The sequence below is a fragment of the Rhinoraja longicauda genome, chromosome 17 (assembly GCF_053455715.1).
Source record: "Rhinoraja longicauda isolate Sanriku21f chromosome 17, sRhiLon1.1, whole genome shotgun sequence".
In the NCBI taxonomy this organism is placed as follows: domain Eukaryota; kingdom Metazoa; phylum Chordata; class Chondrichthyes; order Rajiformes; family Arhynchobatidae; genus Rhinoraja; species Rhinoraja longicauda.
Genome location: NC_135969.1, coordinates 43,104,755 through 43,132,114, shown reverse-complemented (window position 1 = coordinate 43,132,114; position 27,360 = coordinate 43,104,755). Strand labels below are relative to the sequence as shown.

At 47.2% G+C, this 27,360-nt stretch overlaps 1 protein-coding gene across 1 annotated transcript in view; it reads right to left on the bottom strand.

Annotated features, from left to right (window-relative positions):
* Positions 1-27,360, bottom strand: part of cfap20dc (CFAP20 domain containing) — a 184,807-nt gene that overhangs the window by 136,566 nt on the left and 20,881 nt on the right. The window contains exons 3-4 of the mRNA XM_078413761.1: positions 23,574-23,667; positions 6,026-6,098 (exon numbers count right to left, since the gene is read on the bottom strand). Of these exons, the coding sequence (XP_078269887.1) occupies positions 6,026-6,098; positions 23,574-23,667 (167 nt within the window). The remainder of the gene's footprint in view (positions 1-6,025; positions 6,099-23,573; positions 23,668-27,360) is intronic.

Sequence of the window (27,360 nt, the reverse complement as noted above, 5' to 3'; positions counted from 1 at the left end):
TCAGGTTCCTGGGTACGCACATCGCAGAGGATCTTACCTGGTCTACCAACACCATCACCACAGTAAAGAAGGCACAGCAGAGACTCCACTTCCTGAGGATCCTCAGGAAAACCAACCTGCAGGAGAAGCTCATGTTGTCCTTCTATCGCTGCTCCATCGAGAGTGTGCTGGCATACTGTATAACCACATGGTATGCCAGCTGCTCAGAAAAGGACAGGAAGGCCCTTCAGAGGGTCATCACGACGGCCCAGAAGATCATCGGCTGCTCACTGCCCTCCCTGGAGCACCTGTTCAGCCTACGCTGCCTCAGTTGAGCAGGCAAAATAATAAAAGATCCATCCCACCCCGGCCACCGTCTGTTTGTTCATCTGCCCTCTGGTCGACGTTTCAGGTCGATCAAATCCCGAACAAACAGACTTAAGAACAGTTTTTACCCCAGGGCCATACGAGAACTGAACACTACCTTTGCACTAGGCAACACCGTTAAAAAATCTTGTACTTAATATAATTGTATTTAATTGTATTTATGTATTTATTTGTTTTTGCATTTATTGCATATATGTTTGTACGCACCGTCAGGATTGGCTATTTTTTTAATTTCGTTGTACTCGTTGCAATGACAATAAATGAATATTATTATTATTATTATTATTATTATTATTATTATAACTCTCTGACTGAAAAAGTTTTTCCTCATCTCAGTTCTAAAGTCAACAGGCTGGCAGCTTACGAAGTGGATGTGAAATCAGGGAGATTCCTTTGCAAGAGTTGAGCCCAGTTTCCCCCACTGGAATCAAGAACGACGAGAGGAAAAATGCTGTCCCTTTTCAACTTTATTGCTTTGCTGGCCAAGAAATGAAGTGATCTTCTTGCTTGAAGTTGAATGTAACTATTGCACGCACGATAAATTCCACCAGGTACTGGTAATAACAACTACTTAATTTGTTGGATCAAGAATTCAGAACTTGTAAAAGACCAATTAGAGGCACTCAATTACTTTTTATTGGCTTTTATCATATGGTCTCATAAAAATTATTCAAACGTTGATTATCATTCAATGCTCTACTGTAATCTCGAGTCTAAAATACTTATATAGTCCATTTGGGTTAAAATAGTGGAAAATATACGAAGGATGGATCATGGTTTTCTGATTATCGTATCAACTATTAGAGCACTGTGGCAATGTCCCTTCGAAAAAAAATCCCTACTTGCAATTAAATACCGTACCTAAACTATTATGGCATTAAAGAGGCCCTTGCTCAGTGGGTCATCGCTACAAGTTCACAGCTTTGAAAGCTAATGCTTTTTATTACAGACCTTAATCCACAGGGTGTTTAGGACTTGTAACGCAACCGTCGGAATGAGAACGTGTTAGTGGTCAATTTAATTCACCTGAGTGATAGCTGGATGCACACTGGATAATTTTGATGATGCAGACTTCAAACATGCTGAGTTTCAAAATCACTTATGAATAATTTATCCCAACAGCAACCATCACTTTGCGATGTGGAAAACCCTGGGAGCGCAGTCTGATGCAGGATCGTCCCGCACGACCAATCAAATAATCGTTGCGTATGAATTGCGTATGAATGCAACTCACGGCCCCACTTACTTTTTTTCTCTCGTTGATTTGACACTGAGTGCGTTCATCAAATCCTCTGATCAAACAAGATCTAAGTCCATATGTCGGAAGGAACTGCAGATGCTGGTTTAGACAATAGACAATAGACAATAGACAATAGGTGCAGGAGGAGGCCATTCGGCCCTTCGAGCCAGCACCGCCATTCAATGTGATCATGGCTGATCATTCTCAATCAGTACCCCGTTCCTGCCTTCTCCCCATACCCCCTGACTCCGCTATCCTTAAGGGCTCTATCTAGCTCTCTCTTGAATGCATTCAGAGAATTGGCCTCCACTGCCTTCTGAGGCAGAGAATTCCAGATTCACAACTCTCTGACTGAAAAAGTTTTTCCTCATCTCAGTTCACTAATCCCATGACCCAATCTAAATGAGTGATAGATTGAAAGATGCAGCATGGAAACAGGCCCTTCGGCCCACCAAGTCCATGCTGCCCGTCGATCACCCGTTCACACTAGCTCTGTGTCATCCCACTTTCTTGTCCACTCCCTACACACCAGGGACAGTTTACCGAGGCTAATTAACCTATAGACACGCACATCTTTGGGATGTGGGAGGAAACCGGAGCACCGTGTTATTGGGAGAGCATGCACACTCCACATAGACAGCACCCAAGGTCAGAACTGAACCAGAGACTCCGGCCTTGTGAGGCAGCGGCTCCACCAGCCGTGCCTCAATGTGGACCAGTCTGAAGAAGGGTCTCGATCCAAAACGTCACCCATCCCTCCTGTCCAGAGATGCTGCCTGTCCCGCTGAGTTACTCCACCCTTTTGTGTCTACCTTCGTGCCTCAATGTAGAACTGGCAAGCTCCAGACCATCACAGACAGTCATCAAATGATCATTAAAAAAAGCAAATGTTTTTCATTGTGCCCATTTGGGTTGCCAAAGCACCCAACGCACACATCCAAGCCAGGAACAAATAAGTAACTTTGCACTGAAAATCTCTGGATAAAGCATCCACTTACAGGCATTCACAATCGATCTTGTCAGTGCAGTCTCCACTGTGTTGAGACAGCTATAAATCTTGTCAGGCTTCTGTTGCGGCGCTTAACTGCTGAACTCCTGGTAACTCCAAGAAAGTAATTGCACTTAGCGCATGGCAGAAGGCAGGAGAACAGACTGGTCTGTCAGATCCTGACTCCTCCTCATCGTTTCAGTGAGACAGACTGAAGATACGGCAGCTGAAGGCTTTTCTAATTGGGCTGGAGAAGATGAGTCCAGTCGGTGAGGCGGTGTGCAATGGGTCTCACCACATCTTTGCCTCAGATCCAATAATGCATTTGGTCTTGTACATCGGCGAGACCAAACATAGACTGGACTTCGCTCAGTCCACCTGAACCTACCTGATCTACCGGTTGCTAAACACTTTAATTCTCCTTCCCATTCCCACACTGACTTTTATGTCCTAGGTCTCCTCCATTGTCAGATGTAAATTGAATGAACAGCATCTTATATTTCGCTTGGGCAGCTTACAGCCCAGTGGTGTGCATATTGATTTCTCTAACTTCAGGTAGCCCCGGCATTCCCTCCCAGCACAGAGCCGGTGGGCTGAAGGGCCTGTTTCCACAGTGTATCTCTAAAGTCTAAAGACCATGGTGTCTGCATAACAAATGGATTTTCCAGAGTGGCTTCATGAAACAAATGAACGTCAGAAATTACCCACTCGTGCAAGAACAACCTGTCATGGTCACAGGCTCAATCATGAATTGGTTACGATCAATTCCTGCTTTAGTATTCGACATATAATTGTACAGCTGAGGGCAAGTCATCCTTCAATGGTTCAACAATAAAGTCATTCATTCGCGGGAGAGTCTAGGATCAGAGGCCATAGCCTCAGAAGTGTATTGAGAAAGGAGATGAGGAGGAATTTCTTGAGTCAGAGGATGGTGAATCTGTGAAATTCATTGCCACATTTGGCTGTGGAGGCCAAGTCAATTGATATTTTTACGGTGGAGACTGACAGACCCTTGATTAGTACAGGTTTCAGGGGTTATGGGGTGAAGGCGGGAGAATCGGGTTGAGAGGGAAAGATAGATCAGCCATGCTTGAATGGTGGAGTAGACTTGATGGGCCGAATGGCCTTATTCTTCTCCTGGAACTTATGAACTTCTGCTATGTCCCACCGCAAAACGTTGACTATCCATGTGCACTCTAGAGATGCTGGCACTAGGAACAGCAGGTGCTGGTTTACAAAAACAGATACAAAGTGCTGGAGTAACTCAGTGGGTCAGGCAGCATCTCTGGAGAACATGGATAGGTGACGTTTCACAGAGTGCTGGAGTAACTCAGCGGGTCAGGCAGCATCTCTGGAGAACATGGATAGGTGACGTTTCACAGAGTGCTGGAGTAACTCAGCGGGTCAGGCAGCATCTCTGGAGGACATGGATAGGTGACGTTTCGGGTTGGGACCCTTCTTCACTCTCCAGAGATGCTGAGAACATCTGAGGAGGGAATGAATAAGCAACAGGTCGGGACAGGACCTTTCTTACATAGAAACATAGAAAATAGGTGCAGGAGTAGGCCATTCGGCCCTTCGAGCCTGCACCGCCATTCAATATGATCATGGCTGATCATTCAGCTCAGTAGCCTGTACCTGCCTTCTCTCCATACCCCCTGATCCCTTTAGCCACAAGGGCCACATCTAACTCCCTCTTAAATATAGCCAATGAACTGGCCTCAACTACCTTCTGTGGCAGAGAATTCCACAGATTCACCACTCTCTGTGTGAAGAAATGTTTTCTCATCTCGGTCCCAAAAGACTTCCCCCTTATCCTTAAGCTGTGACCCCTGGTTCTGGACTCCCCCAACATCGGGAACAATCTTCCCGCATCTAGCCTGTCCAACCCCTTAAGAATTTTATATGTTTCTATAAGATCCCCCCTCAGTCTTCTAAATTCCAACGAGTACAAGCCCAGTCTATCCAGTCTTTCCTCATATGTAAGTCCCGCCATCCCAGGGATCAATCTGGTGAACCTTCTCTGTACTCCCTCTAAGGCAAGAACGTCTTTCTGGAATAGACTGGAATAGGGTCCCGACTCAAAACGTCGCCTGTCCGCTCCCTCCGTAGATGCTGCCTGACCCACTGAGTTCCTCCAGTACTTTGTGCTTTGCTCACGATTCCAGCATCTACAGTTCCTTGTGCCTCTGACGTTTCAGTGGAACAGGCAGGGTTCTTGATGCATTCTTTTGTCATCACCACCAACCACATCGCCTTGCCCTCAGTACTCCCAAGTCTGTTGGGACTGCATTTAAATAATCACTTATTTAGTCTCCGGTGATCAACACTAAGGGAATTCTATTTTAATAATCTGCCTTGTGTCTAAAGATTCTTAATGAATCTAATTGATTGGGTTTAATGTGTCTTCCAGGCACAACAAGAAATCCACATGTGGTCAACGCTACTGATTAATCTGCCGGTTTATTATGCAGTAAAATTAGTGCCATCGCAACAGATTGGCTGCTTGTTGCAGAGACTTAGCTATGTAATGGGGTCCTCACCCAGGCATTGTCACACTGTCATAGACGCATAGAAAATAGGTGCAGGAGGCCATTTGGCCCTTCGAGCCAGCACCGCCATTCATTGTGATCATGGCTGATCATCCACAATCAGTAACCCGTGCCTGCCTTCTCCCCATATCCCTTGATTCCGCTAGCCCCTAGAGCTCTATCTAACTCTCTTTTAAATTCATCCAGCGAATCGGCCTCCACTGCCCTCTGTGGCAGAGAATTCCACAAGTTCACAACTCTCTGGGTGAAAAAAGTTCCTTCCCATCTCAGTAAGTTATGGTTTCACCATCTTCACCATCCCCTTCATCCCAGGGATGGTGAAGCAACAAAACAGTTCACAAGTTCACAAGTTCTAGGAGTAGAATTAGGCCACTTGTCTAACTGTTTCTTAAACGTTGGGATGGTCCCAGCCTCGACTACCTCCTCTGGATGTGTATGCAGCTCACTCCATGCACCCAACACCTTTTGTGTGAAAAAGTCACCCCTCATTTTCCCCATAATATTCTTCTCATCTATTTTCCGAATATAAACATGTTTCACAATTTATTCTATCGGCTTTTCTGCATTGAGGACAGACTTTAACTTTTTGCGCGGCTTACCAAGAACACACACAGAGATGACAGTTCTTTATTCACATAAACACTCCAAACTATTGTAATTAAGAAAGTAACTGCAATAACAGATGTTTTGTGCTTTAAATTCCCAAGACGGCCCACAATCTACCAGTTGTTGAAACCAAGAATTAAATTAGTTTAATTACTTGAAGCCAGCCCAAGTCATTATTACAGGAGATACCACTTTACAATTAATGAATACTATTTGCGGTGAAATGTATTAACTGTCTTAACACATAAAACATTGAGCAAGGTTCATCCTTACTGCAATTCTGTCGAGAAGTCTTGTCCCACCGGGAACCAGATCTGCAGCACAAGGAAGCGTTGGATAAGACCAACTAAAATGGAAGGCAAACAGAAATTACTTATTTTTACCATGCGTAATTGTCAACGAAGTACAACTGCTCAAACGAATACAATCCAAGTGCAATTACACTAGTAATTCGTGCGGCACGGTGGCGCAGCGGTAGAGTTGCTGCCTTACAGCGAATGCAGCGCCGGAGACCCGGGTTCCATCCTGACTACGGGCGCCGTCTGTACAGAGTCTGTACGTTCTCCCCGTGACCTGCGTGGGATTTCTCCGAGATCTTCGGTTTCCCCCCACACTCCAAAGACGTGCAGGTTTGTAGGTTAATTGACTGAGTAAATGTAAAAATTGTCCCTAGTGGGTGTAGAATAGTGTTAATGTGCGGGGATCGCTGGTCGGCGCGGACTCGGTGGGCCGAAGGGCCTGTTTCCGCGCTGTATATCTAAATCTAAAAAAAATCTAAAATTTGGAAGGAAATGCAGATGCAGTTTACACTGAAGATAGACAAAATGCTGGAGCAACTTAACGGTCAGGCAGCATCGCTGGGCAGTCACGGTGGCGCAGCGGTAGAGTTGCTGCCTTACAGCGAATGCAGCGCCGGAGACCCGGGTTCGATCCTGACTACGGGCGCTGTCTGTACGGAGTTTGTACGTTCTCCCCGTGACCTGCGTGGGTTTTCTCCGAGATCTTCGGTTTCTTCCCACACTCCAAAGAGGTGTGTAGGTTAATTGGCACAGGTAAATATAAAAATTGTCCCTAGTGTGTGCGGGATAGTGCTAATGTGCGGGGATCGCTGGTCGGCACGGACCTGGTGGGCCGAAGGGCCCGTTTCCACGCTGTATCTCTAAAATAAACAAAACTAAAAGGAATAGGTGACGTTTCGGGTCGAGACAGAAAGTCGAGTGAAGAAAGCCAATGGAATGTTGGCCTTCATAACAAGATGAGTTGAGTATAGGAGCAAAGAGGTCCTTCTGCAGTTGTACAGGGCCCTAGTGAGACCGCACCTGGAGTACTGTGTGCAGTTTTGGTCTCCAAATTTGAGGAAGGATATTCTTACTATTGAGGGCATGCAGCGTAGGTTTACTAGGTTAATTCCTGGAATGGCGGGACTGTCATATGTTGAAAGACTGGAGCGAATAGGCTTGTATACACTGGAATTTAGAAGGATGAGAGGGGATCTTATCGAAACGTATAAGGTTATTAAGGGGTTGGACACGTTAGAGGCAGGAAACATGTTCCCAGTGTTGGGGGAGTCCAGAACAAGGGGCCACAGTTTAAGAATAAGGGGTAGGCCATTTAGAATGGAGATGAGGAAAAGCTTTTTCAGTCAGAGTTGTGAATCTGTGGAATTCTCTGCCTCAGAAGGCAGTGGGGGCCAATTCTCTGAATGCATTCAAGAGAGAGCTAGATAGAGCTCTTAAGGATAATGGAGTCAGGGGGTATGGGGAGAAGGCAGGAACAGGGTACTGATTGAGAATGATCAGCCATGATTACATTGAATGGCGGTGCTGGCTCAAAGGGCCGAATGGCCTCCTCCTGCACCTATTGTCTATTGTCTATTGAATGGGTGACGTTTCGGGTTGAGACCCTTCTTCAGACTTCTCCGTTGACTCCTCCAATTTACTCCAAGTCCAAGGCGTAGCTATGGGCACCTGCATGGGCCCCAGCAATGCCTGCCCCTCTGTTGGGTAGGTTGAACAATCCCTGTTCCAGGCATACACTGGCCCTATCCCCATAGGTGGGTAAACACTACTTATAGAAACATATAAAAGTCTTATGGGATTGGACAGGCTAGATGCAGGAAAAATGTTCCCGATGTTGGGGCAGTCCAGAACCAGGGGTCACAGTTTAAGAATAAGGGGTAGGTCATTTAGGACTGAGATGAGGAAAAGCTCTTTCACCCAGAGAGTTGTGAATCTGTGGAATTCTCTGGATGTTTTCAAGAGAGAGTTAGATTTAGCTCTTAGGGCTAAGGGATTAAGGGATATGGGGAAAAGGCAGGAAGGGGGTACTGATTTTGGGTGATCAGCAATGATCATATTGAATGGCTCGAAGGGCCAAATGGCCTACTCCTGCATCTATTTTCTGTTTCTATGTAATTTGCTGAGATTTCCACTCTCCCAACGGAAGTCAGAAGCCACCACCAAGCACCATTTTCCTGGAGACTGAGATGTTGACAGAACATAGAGGAAAGGTCCATGGGACAGCCAAGTTGAAGATGGATTGGCAGTGAGGTCAGACAACAAGGGGACTGAGCTTAGGCTCAATGGCGAGGTCTGGCAGGTGTGGCATTCTGGAGGTCTCGACCCGAAACATCACCTATTCCTTTTCTCCAGAGATGCTGCCTGACCAAAAGCCTCTTAAACGCCACTATCATATCTGCCACCACCCCTGGCAGTGTGTTCCAGGCCCCCACCACCATCTGTGTAAAAAAATAACTGCAGAAGCTGGTACAAATCGAAGGTATTTATTCACAAAATGCTGGAGCAACTCAGCAGGTCAGGCAGCATCTCAGGAGAGAAGGAATGGGTGACGTTTCGGGTCGAGACCCTTCTTCAGACCCGAAACGTCGCCCATTCCTTCTCTCCTGAGATGCTGCCTGACCTGCTGAGTTACTCCAGCAATTTTGTGAATAAATACCATTTAATTTATGTAAAAACAACTTGCTCATTCGAAAATTTAAAACTTTTAGTTCTGACTGTCTTTCATCCTTGATCTGCATCAGCCGTGCAGTTATTAAGTTTACAAATTTGTAATTCTTCTTTTCATAAGAGGAGGAAGAGTAATGTGCCCTTTGGCCCACCGAGTCCACAGTGCCAGCGATCACCGCACACTAACACAATCCTACACACACTAGGGACAATTTTACACTTTTTAATACCGAGCCGATTAACCTACAAACCTGTACGTCTTTGGAGTGTGGGAGGAAACTGAAGATCTCGGAGAAAACCCACGCAGGTCACGGGGAGAACGTACAAACTCCGCACAGGCAAGCAAGCACCTGTAGTCAGGATCAAATCTGGGTCTCTGGCGCTGTAAGGCAGCAGCTCTACCGCTGTGCCAGGTAGCACTCAAATGTATGCATTAAACAAATGGAATGCAGTTTTGATATTAAATATCAGATAAATGTTATGCCTTTTCAAACTGATAGAAATGCTCAGGAAACCTCTTAACTTAAAGAACTTTCAGTCCTTGTTCTGCAACATTGCAGGAGTTGTAGTTTAGTTTAGAGACACAGCGCGGAAACAGGCCCTTCAGCCCACCGAGACCGTGCCGACCAGCGATCTCCGCACATTAACACTATCCCACACTAGGTGCAATTTACAATTTTTTTAAAAATCTACAAACCTGTATGTCTTTGGTGTGTGGGAGGAGACCAGATAAAACCCACGCAGGTCACGGGGAGAACGTACAAACTCCACACAGACAGCGCCCGTAGTCGGGATCGAACCCGGGTCTCTAGTGCTGTAAGGCAACACTCTACCACTGCGCCACCATTGCTTTGGATTCGTGTATCGGTTCTAATTTGTTTGGTTCAATGTGACGTTGATAGAATAAGAAAATAACTGCAGATGCTGGTACAAATGGAAGGTATTTATTCACAAAATGCTGGAGTAACTCAGTAGGTCAGGAAGCATCTCAGGAGAGAAGGAATGGGTGACGTTTCGGGTCGTGACCTTTCTTCAGAAGAAGAAGGGTCTCGACCCGAAACGTCACCCATTCCTTCTCTCCTGAGATGCTGCCTGACCTGCTGAGTTACTCCACCATTTTGTGAAATAAATGACATTGATAGAAGATTTAAATGGGTAGAAATGCGTCATCAGTTCCTCATGCTGAATGCTCCACATGACAATATCTGGTAGTAATCTCTGGTTCTGCTACTCAGTTCCACTGATTTCAATGGAACATCTGCAGCAGCCTATAATATATTTAGATTTAATCTAATTGTTCAATTCAAGGCTGTGCTTTTCTTTCAGACTTCAATGCTGCCAAGGGTGAATTTTAAATAGATTGGAGAAGCCTTATTGTTCACAAGTTACTAACACAAAGGAAACGTTGGAAATCTTTCAATTTACTTTTAGTTTTGAGATACAACGTGGAAACAGGCCCTTCGGCCCACCGAGTCCACCCTGCCCAGCGATCCCTGCACACTAACACTATCCCACACACACACACACACTGGGGAAAATTTACAATTATACCAAGCCAATTAGGGCTTGTCAATGTAGGGCGGCACGGTGGCGCAGCGGTAGAGTTGCTGCCTTACAGTGAATGCAGCGCGGGAGACTCAGGTTCGATCCTGACTACGGGCGCCGTCTGTACGGAGTTTGTACGTTCTCCCCGTGACCTGCGTGGGTTTTCTCCGAGATCTTCGGTTCCCTCCTGCACTCCAAAGACGTACAGGTTTGTAGGTTAATTGGCTTGGTAATTGTAAACAAATGTCCCTAGTGTGTGTAGGATAGTGTTAGTGTGCGGGGATCGCTGGGCGGCGCGGACCCGGTGGGCCGAAGGGCCTGTTTCTGCGCTGTATCTCTAATTCTAAATCTAAAAAATTAATCTACAAACCTGTACGTCTTTGGAGTGTGGGGGAAACCTGGGATCCCGGAGAAAACCCACGTGATCACGGGGAGAACGTACAAACTCCGTACAGACAGCACCCGTAGCCAGGATCGAACCCGGGTCTCTGGCACTGTGAGGCCGCGACTCTACCGCTGTGACACCGTGCCACCTTTTCGTTCTTCCGGGCGAGCAAGTGCCATTCTCAGTAATCACTCAACGGTAAAAATCCAAGATCTGCACGCTCATTCTCATCGGAAAACCAAAAAATAAAAGCACAGACGCCAGCAAAATCTAAAATAAAAACACAAATTGCTGGGTTGTAGAATGGGAGTGAAGGGAATGGGAGTGAAGGGAATGGGAGTGCAAAGCATCGGCGTTCACTTTGGCAGGGACAAACCTTGAACTTCTTGTTGCCTGCACCTCTCTTTGTGGTTCACGATAGTGTTTGTGACATACTATGTTTACAATATCTGTGTCGGAAGGAACTGCAGATGCTGGTTTAAACCAAAGATAGAAACTAAAAGCTGGAGTAACTCAGCTGGAGATAAGGCCTCGACCCAAAACGTCACCTATTCCTTTTCTCCAGAGATGCTGCCAGACCCGCTGAGTTACTCCAGCTTTTTGTGTCTGATGTTTACATATCTGTTGTGCTGTTGCAAGTAAGAATTTCATTGTTCCGTTTCAGGACTTTTGACAATAAAACGCTCTTGACTTGACCAGCTTGTTAGTTCCATTTCCCCCTCTTTTTTTCCCCATGTGGCAGTGGAAGACAAGCCAGCCTGACCTATTGGCTATATTACCCAGTCGTTTCTGTGCTCTTTTTGTCAATGTACTACATAATCTTCAGTTTTTAAATTACATTTCCTTGTTGTTATATGCACTGTAATTAATTAAATTTTAAAAAAAAATTAAATAAACATTAAATTACATTTCCAGCATTTGCAGCTTTTTGGATTAAGAGAGTTGTGTTCTTAAAATTTAGGGAAAAGAAGGCTGAAAGGATACTTCGTACGGCAAATAGGGTGAAGGGATTAGACTACATCAGTGCGAATAGCTGGAGTGCATTTATTGATTGAAAGATATAGCATGGAAACAGGCCCTTCCACCCTTCGAGTCCACGATGTGATGTAATGTAATATCAATGCCAGTGCCCCCTTGAGGCCAAGAGCAGAAGCTGGCCAATGGGCTTGTGCCTCGTGACTGAGGTCAGGTGACCTTCTAGAAGTTTCCTGGTGCTAGCCACAACAGGGTCTAACAGCGGACATTACGCACACCGTTCACACTAGTTCTACGTTATCCCACTTTCTCATCCACTCCCGACAGACCAGGCACAATTTACACAGGGCCAATCAATCTGCAAACCCCTATGTCTTTGGAATGCAGGAGGATACAGTGCACCTGGAGAAAGCCCACGTGGTCCACAGGGAAAACTTGCAAAGTCCACACATACAGCAGGATCGAACCCTGGTCTCTGGCGCTGTGAGACAGCAGCTCTATCAGCAATGCCACTGTGCCACCCCTTAAAAGCTATTCAATACAATACAATATAATACAGTACAATACAATACAATACAGTATATCTTTATTGTCATTGTACAGGGGTACAATGAGATTGGGAATGCCAATTCAATGCCAATTCAACGAGATTCAAAGACTTCAAGCGGCGGTGGTCTTCTCAAACATGTAATCGCATTAATAAGGGTTTATACTCTATGACTACCGCTAAAGCTCAGCAATTTATCATGTAAATATTCCAATTGCTTATCCACTGGAGTATTTTTACTTCATGCAAAAATAAAACTGGTGAGTTTGGAATCTACGTTGCGGTCTTTTTTAAGAGATATTTGTTTGTACTTGGAGGATGTAGAAATATCAGAAAGGTTTGTACATATATTGGCCTAAGCTTTAAAGATCTTTTTAGTTGGACCAAGACATGACCAGTCAAGAGAAACATATAGTGGGTATAACTCTGTGACAGTTTTATGCTGGATTGATGCACCAGGTAGGACATGTAGTTTGTACGTAAGCCCTTATGGAATTGAGGCAAATGAGAAGGGATTTGCGGGACATTTCTCTTTATTCTCTGCGGTGTGTGTGTAAAGATACCAGCTTACCGTGGGCCTGAAATTCCCAAAGGGGTCTCTGTAAAACGTAGCAAGATTCCTGAGGGCAGTCCACGATGTTTTTCAAAATCATATATCAAAAGGCTAATGGGTAATAGCTTGGATCTAACTTTCTTAATTACACTTAAAGGCCTCCGGCAGAATTTGCAGTAACCATTTCAAAAAAAGTCCATTTACCAAATTCTGATGGATGACATACACCGAACAATAAAAGAACATGTCAAACATGGCGGGCGAGACAAATGAATTCTGAAACCACAATGTAAAAGGTCGTGCACGCAAATTGGGAAGTGACCAAACGGACATCTACTTACGGGGATTACAACTGCTGTTGGGTCAGAAGAAAGAAAACTATAACAATGGATGTCATTTGCAGTGAAATTGATACTGGAAGGCTGCCCATGAAACATAGACATAGAAACATAGAAAATAGGTGCAGGAGTAGGCCATTCGGCCCTTCGAGCCTGCACCGCCATTCAATACTTCAACACCACGGACACCAGAAGCATGTGGCAGGGTGTCAGGGACATCACTGGCTACAAGAGCAGCCCTGCCTGCCCCCACAGCGATATGGCATTGACCAACGAGCTTAACACCTTCTTTGCCCGCTTTGAAACTGGCAAAACCACCTTGAGTGAAAGAACCCCAGCCGAGGCGGGGGGACAGGTCTTGCAACTGAGCACACAGGAGGTACAACGCGCTCTGCAAAGGGTCAACCCACGCAAGGCTGCAGGACCGGATGGTGTTCAAGGAAGGGTACTGAAGGACTGTGCTGAACAGCTGGCTGAGGTATTCACCAAGATCTTTAACCTGTCATTATCTCTGGCTACGGTCCCCAAGTGCCTGAAGTCGGCTATCATAGTTCCGGTGCCGAAAAAAGCAAAGATCTCCAACCTGAACGACTACCGCCCGGTTGCCCTAACGCCGATTGTCATGAAGTGCTTTGAGAGGCTAGTCCTCTCACACATCAAATCCAGCATCCCTGACTCACTGGACCCACATCAATTTGCATACAGGGCAAATAGATCTACAGAGGACGCCATCTCTCTGGCTCTTCACACTGTCCTGACTCACCTAGAGAGACAGGGCACGTACGTGAGGATGCTATTCATAGACTATAGCTCCGCCTTCAACACGGTCATCCCCACCAAGCTCATCACCAAACTCCACCAGCTAGGCCTTAGCTCGTCATTATGTGACTGGATCCTGGACTTCCTGCTGGAACGACCGCAGGCAGTGAGAATGGGCCCGCACCTGTCCTCCACTATCACCCTGAGTACCGGCACACCACAGGGCTGTGTTCTGAGCCCCATGCTCTACTCCCTCTTCACACACGACTGTGTTCCTGCATTCGACACCAACACCATTGTCAAGTTTGCAGATGACACAACGGTGATCGGGCTGATCACCAACGGGGATGAAACAAACTATAGAGCGGAGGTGCAGAACCTGGCGGACTGGTGCTCGGATAACAACCTGTCCCTAAATACCACCAAGACCAAGGAGCTGATCATCAACTTCCGTAGGTCACATAACGGGGAATATGCCCCGATCTCTATCAATGGGGTCAGTGTGGAGAGAGTGTCCAGCTTCAAGTTTCTGGGCACTCACATTTCGGAGGACCTAACATGGTCCAATAACACTGCTGCGCTGGTCAAGAAGGCACAACAAAGACTGTTCTACTTAAGAACACTGAAAAAGTCTGGTCTACCCCAACAGCTGCTGAAGACCTTCTACCGCTGCACCATAGAGAGCATCCTAACGCATGGCATCCCTGTGTGGTACCTCAGCTGCACGGAGGCAGAAAGGAAAGCTCTACAGCGGGTAGTCCATAGAGCTCAGAGGGCCATCGGAACACAGCTACCAGACTTGGAGGGCATCTACAACACACGATGCCTCAGAAAAGCCACCAGCATCCACAAAGACTCTTCACACCCCTGCAACAGTCTGTTCGAACTCCTTCCATCGGGCAGACGATACAAGGCCTTCTACGCCCGCACCTCCAGACTCAGGAACAGCTTCATCCCCAGGGCCATAGCTGCTATGAACCGGTCCTGCTGAGCCGGATGGCCACAACGCATAGATCAACTTGCACTTTACCCTGTCCAAAACTGTTACAACTGTTCGTTTCGTTGGGTTGCTGCTGTCTAAATTACCTAAATTAGTGCATCGTATGGGAGGCGCATTCCCAATCTCGTTGTACCCCTGGGTACAATGACAATAAAGATATATTGTATTGTATTGTATTGTATTGTATATGATCATGGTTGATCATCCAACTCAGTATCCCGTACCTGCCTTCTCTCCATACCCCCTGATCCCTTTAGCCACAAGGGCCACATCTAACTCCCTCTTAAATATAGCCAATGAACTGGCCTCAACTACCCTCTGTGGCAGAGAATTCCACAGATTCACCACTCTCTGTGTGAAAAAAAACGTTCTCATCTCGGTCCTAAAAGACTTCCCCCCTATCCTTAAACTGTGACCTCCACCACCACCACTGGAGCCTCCATCACCACCACTGGAGCCTCCACCACCACCACTGGAGCCTCCACCACTACCACTGGAGCCTCCACCACCACCACTGGAGCCTCCACCACCACCACTGGAACCTCCACCACCACCACTGGAGCCTCCACCACCACCACTGGAGCCTCCACCACCACCACTGGAGCCTCCACCACCACCACTGGAGCCTCCACCACCACCACTGGAGCCTCCACCACCACCACTGGAGCCTCCACCATCACCACTGGGCGGGGGCTTCAATGTCGGGAGCCACGACCGCCCCGACGTGCAGCAACAGCGGCAGCAGCAGCGTGTTCGCCCGCCCCGGATCGGACTTATCATCGGCGGAGCCAGCCGTCTTCGGAGGCTGCGGGAGCGGCTGCGACGCGACGCGCCTTAGGCTCGGCCCGCTGCGGACCGTCCGGCACGGCCTGCAACCACAACAACCTGACCGCGGGAGAGGACAGCAGGAGAAGGGAAAGACATTGTGGCCTTCCATCACAGTGAGGAGAGGACTGGAGGAGACTCACTGTGATGGATGTTTCTTTGATGGATGTTTCTTTTTTTGTGTGTTTTTGGGGTTGGGTGGTTTGAGTGCCTGTTTGATGCTTTTATTGTTGGACTGTGTTTTGGGGGTTTTTTGGGGGTTGTGTGATTTGAATGCCTATTTAATGCTTTTATTGTTGGACTGTGTTTTTGGGGGGTTTTTGGGGGTGTAATTTTGATGCTTATTTAATGCTTTTGTTGTTGGACTGTGGGTGATTGAATTAACATTTTGTTCAAGATGGCCGCGCCGTTGTGTTTGGCTGCCTGCCACTGTATGTTTCTTTTTTTTCCTAGTCAGATGTACAGCACTTTGGTCAACGTGGGTTGTTTTTAAATGTGCTATACAAATAAATTGACTTGACTTGACTTGACTTGACTTGACCACTGGAGCCTCCACAACCACCACTGGAGCCTCCACCACCACCACTGCAGCCTCCACCACCACCACTGGAGCCTCCACCACCACCACTGGAGCCTCCACCACCACCACTGGAGCCTCCACCACCACCACTGGAGCCCCCACCACCACCACTGGAGCCTCCACCACCACCACTGGAGCCTCCACCACCACCACTGGAGCCTCCACCACCACCACTGGAGCCTCCACCACCACCACTGGAGCCTCCACCACCACCCCCAGCAGTCCCAGGCACTCACCACCCTCTGTTAATGTAAAATGAAACCTGTCCCGCTTATTTCCATTAAATGCTATCCCTGTTTCAGCTGTGCCCTCTGGCATTTGATGTTTCCATCCCGGGCAAAACGTTCTGCCTGTCTATGATTATTCCATGATAGACACAAGAAGCTGGAGTAACTCAGCGGGACAGGTCACATCTCTGGAGAGGAGGAATGGGTGACGTTTCGGGTCGAGACCCTCCTTCGGGCTGGAATGATTGTTCCATCCTGGGGGGGAAGGGTTCTAACTGTCTACCTGCCTGGAAACGGAAATGAATACAAATGACTTTGCTCCTGCCTGCATAGATATAAAAAATATGGGAACATCTCCAGACACGTTTTTGCAAAATGATTTCCCTCAATATTGCTTGCAATTCTTGCAGGAAGGATGTGGAGGCTTTGGAGAAGGCGAGGAAATGCTGCCTGGACCCTGGGGTATTAACTGAAAGGAGAGATAGACACAAAATGCTGGAGTAACTCAACGTGACAGGCAGCATCTCTGGAGAGAAGGAATGGGTGACGTTTCGGGCCGAGACCCTTGTTCAGACTGAGAGTCAGGGGAGAGGGAGACACCATTGCGGCACGGTGGGGCAGCGGTAGAGTTGCTGCCTTACAGCGAATGCAGCGCCGGAGACTCAGGTTCGATCCTGACTACGGGCGCCGTCTGTACGGAGTTTATACGTTCTCCCCGTGGCCTGCGTGGGTTTTCTCCGAGATCTTCGGTTTCCTCCCACACTCCAAAGACGTACAGGTATGTAGGTTAATTGGCTGGGCAAATGTAAAAATTGTCCCTAGTGTGTGTAGGATAGTGTTAATGTGCGGGGATCACTGGGCGGCACGGACTCGGTGGGCCGAAGGGCCTGTTTCCGCGCTGTATCTCTTAATCTAAATCTAAAAAATCTAAAATGCTGAAGTAACTCAGCTGGACAGGCAGCATCTCTGGAGCGAGGGAATGGGTGACAATACGGGTGGAGACCCTTGTTCAGACTGAGAGTCAGTGGAGAGGGAGACACAGAGATATGGAAGGGTAAGGTGTAGGCTGCAAACATTTATTATCACCTGGTATGGGGAGAAGGCTGATTGAGAATGATCAGTCATGATCACATTGAATGGCGGTGCTGGCTCGAAGAGCCGAATGGCCTCCTCCTGCACCTATTGTCTATTGTCAGGAGAATACTAAACATCTGGACCTGTGGAAAAGAACAAGCCAGGATCCCATTGACTTACAAATTCGAAGGAGAAAATGGAGTTGGATTGGACACACCCTCAGAAAACCTGCCACAAACATCACCCGGCAAGCCCTGAGATGGATCCCCCGAGCAAAAAGCAAAAGAGGTTGTCCCAGGAACAGCTGGAGAAGAGGGGTCCAGGCAGAAATGTCTGGGAGTTGACTCCACTGGGGAGATCTCATAAGAACCGCCAACAACCGAGTGAGGTGGAGGACATTTGTCAATGGCCTACGCTCCCTAGAGGAGCCAAGGGCTTAAGAAGAAGAAGAGGAAGTCGTAATATGGAAGGGAAGACTGTCAGGAGAGGTCGGGCAAAGTTAGATTGTTTCCTCTGGAATGCTGTAGGCTAAGGAGAGACCTGATAGAGGTTTAGAAAAGACACAGGTAGGGTAGTCAGTCAGAACTTTTACCCAAGATGGAAAAATCAAATAGCAGGGGCATAGTTATATAGTGAGAGGGGTAAAGTTTAAAGGAGATGTGTGGGGCAAGTTTTATTTTAACGCAGAGAGTGCTGAGTGCCTAGAACAAGCTGCCAGGGGTGGTGGCATCAGAAATGTCCACGCCTTCAAGTTTAGGAGGGATTGAATGAGAATGCCTCATCGTGTGGCGTTGGAACAGTCCAGTCTAAAATATTCACCGCCATTAAACATTTCCCACAGCCACTGGATAGACTCGGCTTGTACTCGCTGGAATTTAGAAGATTGAGGGGGGATCTTATAGAAACTTACAAAATTCTTAAGGGGTTGGACAGGCTAGATGCGGGAAGATTGTTCCCGATGTTGGGGAAGTCCAGAACAAGGGGTCACACAGTTTAAGGATAAGGGGGAAGTCTTTTAGGACCGAGATGAGAAAGTTTTTTTTCACACAGAGAGTGGTGAATCTGTGGAATTCTCTGCCACAGAAGGTAGTTGAGGCCAGTTCATTGGCTATATCTAAGAGGGAGTTAGATGTGGCCCTTGTGGCTAAAGGGATCAGGGGGTATGGAGAGAAGGCAGGTACGGGATACTGAGTTGGATGATCAGCCATGATCATATTGAATGGCGGTGCAGGCTCGAAGGGAAACATATTTTCTATGATGGGTGGATAGAGAGGTGGGTCCAGACCATATGTGGAGCCTGGAAACAGGGTGGGCCGAGGAGATGGCAACGATCTGTGGTCCAAAGCTCATCTCAGAGCCCCAAATTAAACTAGCTTTGAACGTCGCATCCTAGCGATGTCAGGAATGGCCCCTTATGGTCGGCAAAGGTCAAGAGCAGGAGGCGCTTATTATCACAGAGAACACACATCGTCCTGTTTGTTTGAAGCCGATTTTATTCAATGATCAATCCCTGACATAGATATATAAAATATGGGAACATCTCCAGACACTTTTTCGCAAAATGCTTTCCCTCAATATTGCTTGCAAGAATTTTAGTTCCCCCTTAATTTGGGCCAAAGTGATTTTAGATTTTTAGATTTAGAGATACAGCGCGGAAACAGGCCCTTCGGCCCACCGGGTCCGCGCCGCCCAGCGATCCCCGCACATTAACACTATCCTACACCCACTAGGGACAATTTTTTTAATTTTTTTTTACATTTACCCAGTCAATTAACCTACATACCTGCACGTCTTTGAAGTGTGGGAGAAAACCGAAGAACTCGGAGAAAACCCACGCAGGTCACGGGGAGAACGTATAAACTCCGTACAGACGGCGCCCGTAGTCAGGACCGAACCTGAGTCTCTGGCGCTGCATTCGCTGTAAGGCAGCAACTCTACCGCTGCGTCACCGTGCCGCCCGCATTATTAATGATCTGTCCAAAGAAGGGTCTCGACCCGAAACGTCACCCATTCCTTCTCTCCGGAGATGCTGCCTGTCCCGCTGAGTTACTCCAGCAGTTTGTGTCTATCTTCGATTTAAACCAGCATCTGCAGTTCCTTCCGACACATGATTTTATTCATTTTCGTTTCCAGACAGGTAGACAGTCGGAAACTGTTTCTCCCAGGATGGAACAATCATAGGCAGGCAGAACCTTTTTGCCCAGGATGGAAACATCAAATGCTAGAGGGCATAGCTTAAACAGGGAGAACATTGGATGGGAATAAGTGAGGCAAGTTACACAGTGAGAGCCTGGAACTGCTGGGGTTGGAGGCAGCTACAATCATGGCATCTAAGAGACTTTTGGACAGGCATATGGATATGCAGGGAATGGAGGGACATGGAATGTGTGCAGGTAGATAAAAGATGGCATCATTTTTAGCACAGCCAGTGTGGGCTGAAGGGCCTGTTCTTGTGCTATACTGCTCTATGTTTTAGCAGGCAACACATGCGAACAAATATTCCATTAAAATCATTAAGATATGTAACGCAGTCTGAAGAAGGATCTCGACCCGAAACGTCACCCATTCCTTCTCTCCTGAGATGCTGCCTGACCTGCTGAGTTACTCCAGCATTTTGTGAAATAACGCAAAGATAAAATCATTTGAACGTTGGTCATTTGAAGAATCTGTTCAGCCCAAGGTGTTATTTGAAAGCTATGAATTGATAGAATATTGCCATTATGTGTTGATCCTTTAAGAGCTGGCCAGCCAGTGAAAGCACAGGGACTCTGATGGATACATACCCAAGATAAAGCTGGCCATAAATAGCTCACATAATTCTTGAAGGGAAGATTTGGAAAGAAGCATCTCAGAGAACAAAGGCAGATTGAGAGTCGTGGATAATTGGAAACCTTAATACTTTCACAAGGTTTAAAGTTTTAGTACAATTGGAATCAAAGGCATTTTCAGCACATAATGCTTCTCTGCACCTGCCAAAAAAGAGCTCAGTCCATGTTTTTGCTTTAGGCCTTATTGCCTTATAGGTTACAGCCCTTCAAGTACGCATTTCACAGGTTTAAAATGAGGGGGAAAAGATTTAATAGGAACATGAGAGGTAACTTTTTCATGCAAAGGGTGGTGGGTGTATGGAACGAGCTGCCGGAGGAGGTAGTTGAGGCTGGTACTATCGCAACCTTTAGATAGGCACATGGATAGGACGGGTTTAGAGGGATATGGGCCAAACGCGAGCAGATGGGACTAGTGCAGATAGGGAACATTGGTTGGTGTGGGCAAGTTGGGCCGAAGGGCCTGTTTCCATGCTGTATGACTCCATCCAAGTGTTTTTTGAAACATATGATGACAGCGAGTTCCAGATGTCCACTAGTCTTTGCGCAAAATAAACCCCTCAATTTCCCTTTAATCCTCCTATTAATTATATCAAAACCTTATTTTTTGGCCTGAGGAAACATGAAACGAGCTGCTAGAGGAGGTATTTATTTACAAAATGCTGGAGTAACTCAGCAGGTCAGGCAGCATCGCAGGAGAGAAGGAATGGGTGACGTTTCGGGTCGAGATCCTTTTTCAGACTGAGAAGAGTCTGAAGAAGGGTCTCGACCCGAAACGTCACCCATTCCTTCTCTCCTGAGATGCTGCCTGTCCCGCTGAGTTACTCCAGCATTTTGTGTCTATCTATCTTCGGTTTAAACCAGCATCTGCAGTTCCTTCCTACACATAGCACAGATGCGGCCTGACCCACTACGTTACTCCAGCACATTGCCTTTTGCTCAACACACACGCAAACCTCCTTTGCACAGTGTCTCTCAGCCATATTCTTCCAGTTACTGCATACAAAGATCACTCATCAAAATACAAGTAAGTTCATAAATTAAAAAAAAAAAATTTAAAGACACTATTGCAATAAACAATTGAATGCATGGAAGAAATGATCAAAATGTTTTTTAAAAACTGGCAACAAGCCTGAGCTGGTGATAAATCTTTACGGCCACCATTAAAAGCCATTGGTTTCTTGGAAACATATATTACTGGAAAACACAAGAATTATTCTGAGTTCAGAGGGAAAAAGTGGTCTTACAATGTAATAGATGCCAACAGCACTCCACTGACAGATGTCAGTGTGAAGCATTTCACAACTGTTTGCTGCCTGACCCGCACAGTTACTCCAGCAGTTTGTGTCTCTTTTTCTTTTACAAAACAACGTTTGCAATTCTCTGCGTCAAGATTATTTGCAGTCACCTTTAGACGGCACGATGGCACAGCGGTGGGACTACTGCCTCACAGCGCCAGAGGCACGGGTTCCATCCCGACCACGGGTGCTGCCTGTGCGGAGTTTGCACGTTCTCCCCGTGACCGGCGTGGGTTTTCTCCGAGATCTATCTAACTCTTCCACTAGCCCCTAGAGCTCTATCTAACTGTTCCACTAGCCCCTAGAGCTCTATCTAACCTTTCCACCAGCCCCTAGAGCTCTATCTAACTCTTCCACTAGCCCCTAGAGCTCTATCTAACTGTTCCACCAGCCCCGAGAGCTCTATCTAACTGTTCCACTAGCCCCTAGAGCTCTATCTAACTCTTCCACTAGGCCCTAGAGCTCTATTTAACTGTTCCACTAGCCCCTAGAGCTCTAACTATTCCACTAGCCCCTAGAGCTCTATCTAACTCTTCCACTAGCCCCTAGAGCTCTTTCCTCCGGGTGCTCCGGATTCCTTCCACATCCCACAGACGTGCAGGTTTGTATGTTAATTGGCTTCGGTAAATCGCCCCTAGTGTATAGGATGCAGAAATGGGATAACACAGAGCTAGTGGATTTATGCACAAAATGCTGGAGTAACTCAGCAGGTCAGGCAGCATCTCGGGAGGGGAGGGAACCCGAAAAGTCACCCATTCCTTCTTTCCCGAGATGCTGCCTGACCTGCTGAGTTACTCCAGCATTTTGTGAATAAATCGATTTGTACCAGCATCTGCAGTTATTTTCTTATAACACAGAGCTAGTGAATGGGTGATTGATGGTCGGCGTGGACTCGTTGCACCTAAGGACCTGTTTCCATGTTGGAACTCTGAACTAAACACTGATTGAGGAAATGCAAGCCAGAGTGAAGGCGCTGACACCAGGAGCCATCGGCATTCCTCACGGATCTACAGGCCACGTTCCCTTCCCTTCCTTACTCTCCCACATCTATCCTGCTCACGCTGGTAAAATACTTTTAATTTCCCTGTAGATTGGACGTGTTGAGTTTGCACACTCTCCCTGTGACTATGTGGGCTTTCTCAGGGTGTTCCAGTTACATCCCACATCCCAAAGACATGTGGGTATGTCGGTTAATCGGCCCCTGTAACGTGCCCCCCAGTTTGTAAGGAGTGGCTGTGAAAGTTGGGTGGCGTAGAACTAGTGTGAACGGGTGCTCAATGGTTGGCGTGGACTCGGTGGGCCGAAGGCCCTGTTTCCATGCTGTACGTTTCAATCAATCAGTACAAAGTTCTTCCAACCCAAACTCGAGTTCTGCCTTGTTCACTGGTCTACGAGCCTGGCTTTCAGCCAAACAAAGATTTTTCCTGCCTGCGCTGAGAGTTAATTCCCAATGTACAGAAATATCTTGCAGTATTAAACATTAAATAGATGGTTAGATAAAGCCTTGGGCTTCATCCATCATTTCGGAACTTGTGCATTGATTGTTATACTACAAATAGGATGTGCAACCACAACAAATAGGTCACTTTAGATTTAGAGATACAGCGAGGAAACAGGCCCTTCAGCCCACCGAGTCCGCGCCGCCCAGCGATCCCCGCACATCAACACTATCCTACACACACTAGGGACAATTTTTACATTTACCCAGTCAATTAACCTACATACCTGTACGTCTTTGGAGTGTGGGAGGAAACCGAAGATCTCGGAGAAAACCCACGCAGGTCACGGGGCGAACGTACAAACTCCGTACAGACGGCGCCCGTAGTCGGGATGGAACCTGGGTCTCCGGCGCTGCATTCGCTGTAAGGCAGCAACTCTGCCACTGCGCCACCGTGCCGCTTTAAATAAATCTTCCATTACTTACGCGAGTGCTTGCTGTTTTTGGGTAACTGCATCTTGTTTCGTTGACAGCTGCCTTCCAGTATATAAACATAGCTCTTCACCTCTTTATCAAAAACCTGAAACAAAAAGGGACATTTGACTTCAGTTTAGTTGAGTCCATTGTCACCTGTACCGAGGTACAGTGAAAAGCTTTTGTTGTGCGCTGACCAGCCAGCGGAAAGACAACGCAGGTGCAACTCCGGCACGGTGGTGCAGCGGTAGAGTTGCTGCCTTACAGCGAATGCAACGCCAGAGACTCAGGTTCCATCCTGACCACGGGCGCTGTCTGTACGGAGTTTGTACGTTCTCCCCGTGACCTGCGTGGGTTTTCTCCAAGATCTTCGGTTTCCTCCCACACTCCAAAGACGTACAGGTTTGTAGGTTAATTGACTGGGTAAAATGTTAAAATTGTCCCTAGTGTGTGTAGGATAGTGTTAATGTGCGGGGATCGCTGGGCGGCGCGGACTTGGTGGGCCGAAGGGCCTGTTTCCGCGCTGTATCTCTAAATCTAAAAAAATCTAAAAACATAAAAAACATAGATGGTAGACACAAGATGCTGGAGTAACTCAGCGGGACAGGCAGCATCTCTGGAGAGAAGGGATGTCTGATGTCTCGACCAGAAACGTCACCTATTCCTTTTCTCCAGAGATGCTGCTTGTCCCACTGAGTTACTCCGGCATTTTGTGTCTACTTTCGATTTAAACCGGCATCTGCAGTTCTTTCCTACACCTAGAAACATAGAAAATAGGTGCAGGAGTAGGCCATTCGGCCCTTCAAGCCAGCACCGCCATTCAATATGATCACGGCTGATCATCCAAAATCAGTACCACGTTCCTGCTTTCTCCCCATATCCATTGATTCCGTTGTTTTCCGCCAGAAACAAAAACCAAACAGAATCAAAAACATTCTGACTATGCTCATCTACTACAAAATAATAAAAGCCTGGAGCACAATAAGAAAGGGAAATACCACAGAGTTAATGGATTAGCATCTGTAAAAACCTATAACATTATAACCAAGATATAACTCAGCTTCTCAGACACATATGGTCTCCACAGGAAAATGGATTATGGCTTTTCTCCAATTTAAATTTGGGATAAAGGAGGTTTTTATACAACTTGGTGAGTTTTAGTTTAGAGATACAGCGCGGAAACAGGCCCTTTCGGCCCACCGGGTCCGCGCTGTAGATCCATGTCTGGTTTTACTGTTGTGAACCCGGTCCATAATCCAGGCCGTGGTTTTGTATTGGGTTACACTGGAATCAGGCGGGAGACTGGAGGTAATGGAAGCCAGCATCTGTACTGTAAGGCCCTGCTAATAAAGGACTTATATATATACCTGAGTGCCTCTCAATGAACACACTCACAAACATGGTGTCAGAGGTGGCCGTTATTTAGCTTTTGGGTCACCACAATTTGTTTCCTCAAGACTTTTGACGTCTCTAGCCATGGCTGATTCTTTTCGGAAGCCTGATCCACTTGTCTTCGACGGCAACATCGGTGAACGTTGGCGCACCTTCGAGGAAGATTACGATGTATTCATTGCTGCTGCACACCACGACAAGAATCCCCACGTACAAGCATCCATTCTCCTCAATCTTGCAGGTTTGGAAGCAATCCGTCGGGCGAAACTCTTTGTTTATGCTGAGGCTGTGCTGGATGCGGCTGATGCAGTTATCACACCTGCCGAGACGATTCACGACCCTGTGTGCCTTAAGAATAAATTTCGGCAGCTGTGTGCTCCGCAGACTAACCTTATCATGGAACGGCACAAATTCTTTACACGTTCCCAGAAACCGGGTGAGCCGGTTGAAGCCTATATCAACTCTTTGAAATACGCCGCGTCAAGTTGCAGATTTGGTAACCTCTGTGATGAACTCACGAGAGACAGGCTGGTGTGTGGTATCACCAACGACAAATTGAGAAGGAGCCTTCTGCGTGATTGCGATCTTACCCTCGCTAAAGCGATTAGCACCTGTCGGATTTATGAATTGACGGATGTCGACACAAGGACTTTGAGTGCCGTGCCTCAGCCTGTTTTCCGCGTTGACTCGACGGGACCATTTATCAGAAAGGAACGTCGACCGTTCAAAGTGACACAAGCCCAACCTGGCAGGGCTGGCATCAGCCTCGTTAGTGATTGCACTAATTGTGGTTACTCTCATATAGCCAAACGGGAGAACTGCCCGGCTTTTGGACAGATTTGTCATGGCTGCAAACGGAGAAATCATTTCTTGAAGTGCTGCAGAAGTTCCAAGACGATTGGGACAACACAAGCTGTACATTTGATACACCCAGAGCCGTCACATGACTTATCAGATTGTGATATTGTAAACTTCAATACACCTTCAGTGGATGGAATTCGCCTCAATGCACACTCTGTCCGGGGCCAGTTAATTAAGCACAAAGATCCCATGGTCACATTAAAGATAAACAATGTGCCTGTTGTTGTGAAAGTAGACACAGGTGCGGCGTGCAACGTCATATCTCTTGCCGAGTTTTCAAGGCTTCGTAGAGCTGAGGAATTAAAAACATGTGACACAACCCTCCAGGCATACGGGGGGAACGAAGTGCTTCCTCTTGGAGTGGTGGAGCTACGGTGCCACCTCGCAGCACAATCGTACAATGTACCATTTTACGTTGTTGATGGCACAGTGGTGCCTCTCCTTGGCGTTGAAGCATGTATCAACATGGGACTGATTTCATTCGGCAAGGCCGTGCATCAGCTTACGCCAGTCCCAGACTCCACACAACAGATCCTCGCGAACTATAAGGATCTTTTCAGCGATGAACTGGGCAAGCTGCCTATCACTTACTCAATGACTATTGACCGGGATGTGAGACCCGTGGTCCGCCCTGCTCATCGCGTCCCAGTTGCCATGCGAGACCGGGTCAAGGCAGAGCTTGACAGGATGGAAGCTATAGGAGTTATTAATCCTGTTACGGAGCCCACTGACTGGGTGTCCTCGATGGTGGCCGCGACCAAGAAGGACAAGCGGGAGATACGTATATGCATCAACCCGCAGGATTTAAACACTGCACTCAAGCGACCTCATCACCCGATGCGCACTGTGGCCGCACACATGGGCAAGGCCACAGTGTTCTCCGTTCTCGATGCCAAGACCTCGTTCTGGCAAATTCCCCTGGACCACAAATCATCTCTGCTCACCACTTTCAGCACATCCTTCGGACGCTACAGATTCCTGCGGATGCCGTTCGGGATTAACGCGGCCAGTGAAGTGTTTCAACGCTCTATGGAGCAGCTCTTCGACAGATGCCCATGTGCGATTGTTGTCGATGACATTATCGTGGCGGGTAAGGACGTACAGGAGCATGATGTTAACTTAACGAAGGTACTCAATCGTGCCAGGGAGATACACTTAAAACTCAACCCCAACAAGTGCAGGTTCCGTGTCAACAAGGTAAAATATGTAGGACATGTTTTCACCAATGAGGGCCTCAAGGCTGATCCTGAGAAGACAGCAGCCATCAGTGAGATGGCAGTTCCGACTGACGTCACCAGCCTACAGAGGTTCCTGGGCATGGTGAACTATCTTGGCAAGTTTATTCCTCACTTTAGTGAACTCTCCGCTCCACTGCGACAGTTATCTCACAAAGACATTGCATGGACGTGGCAAGAGCAACAACAGCGGGCTTTTGACGCTCTCAGACACCTGATGTCGTGTCCTCCCACCCTGGCATATTTCGACGTCAATCGACCAGTTACTCTGACCTGCGACGCATCCCAGTATGGACTCGGTGCTGCGTGCC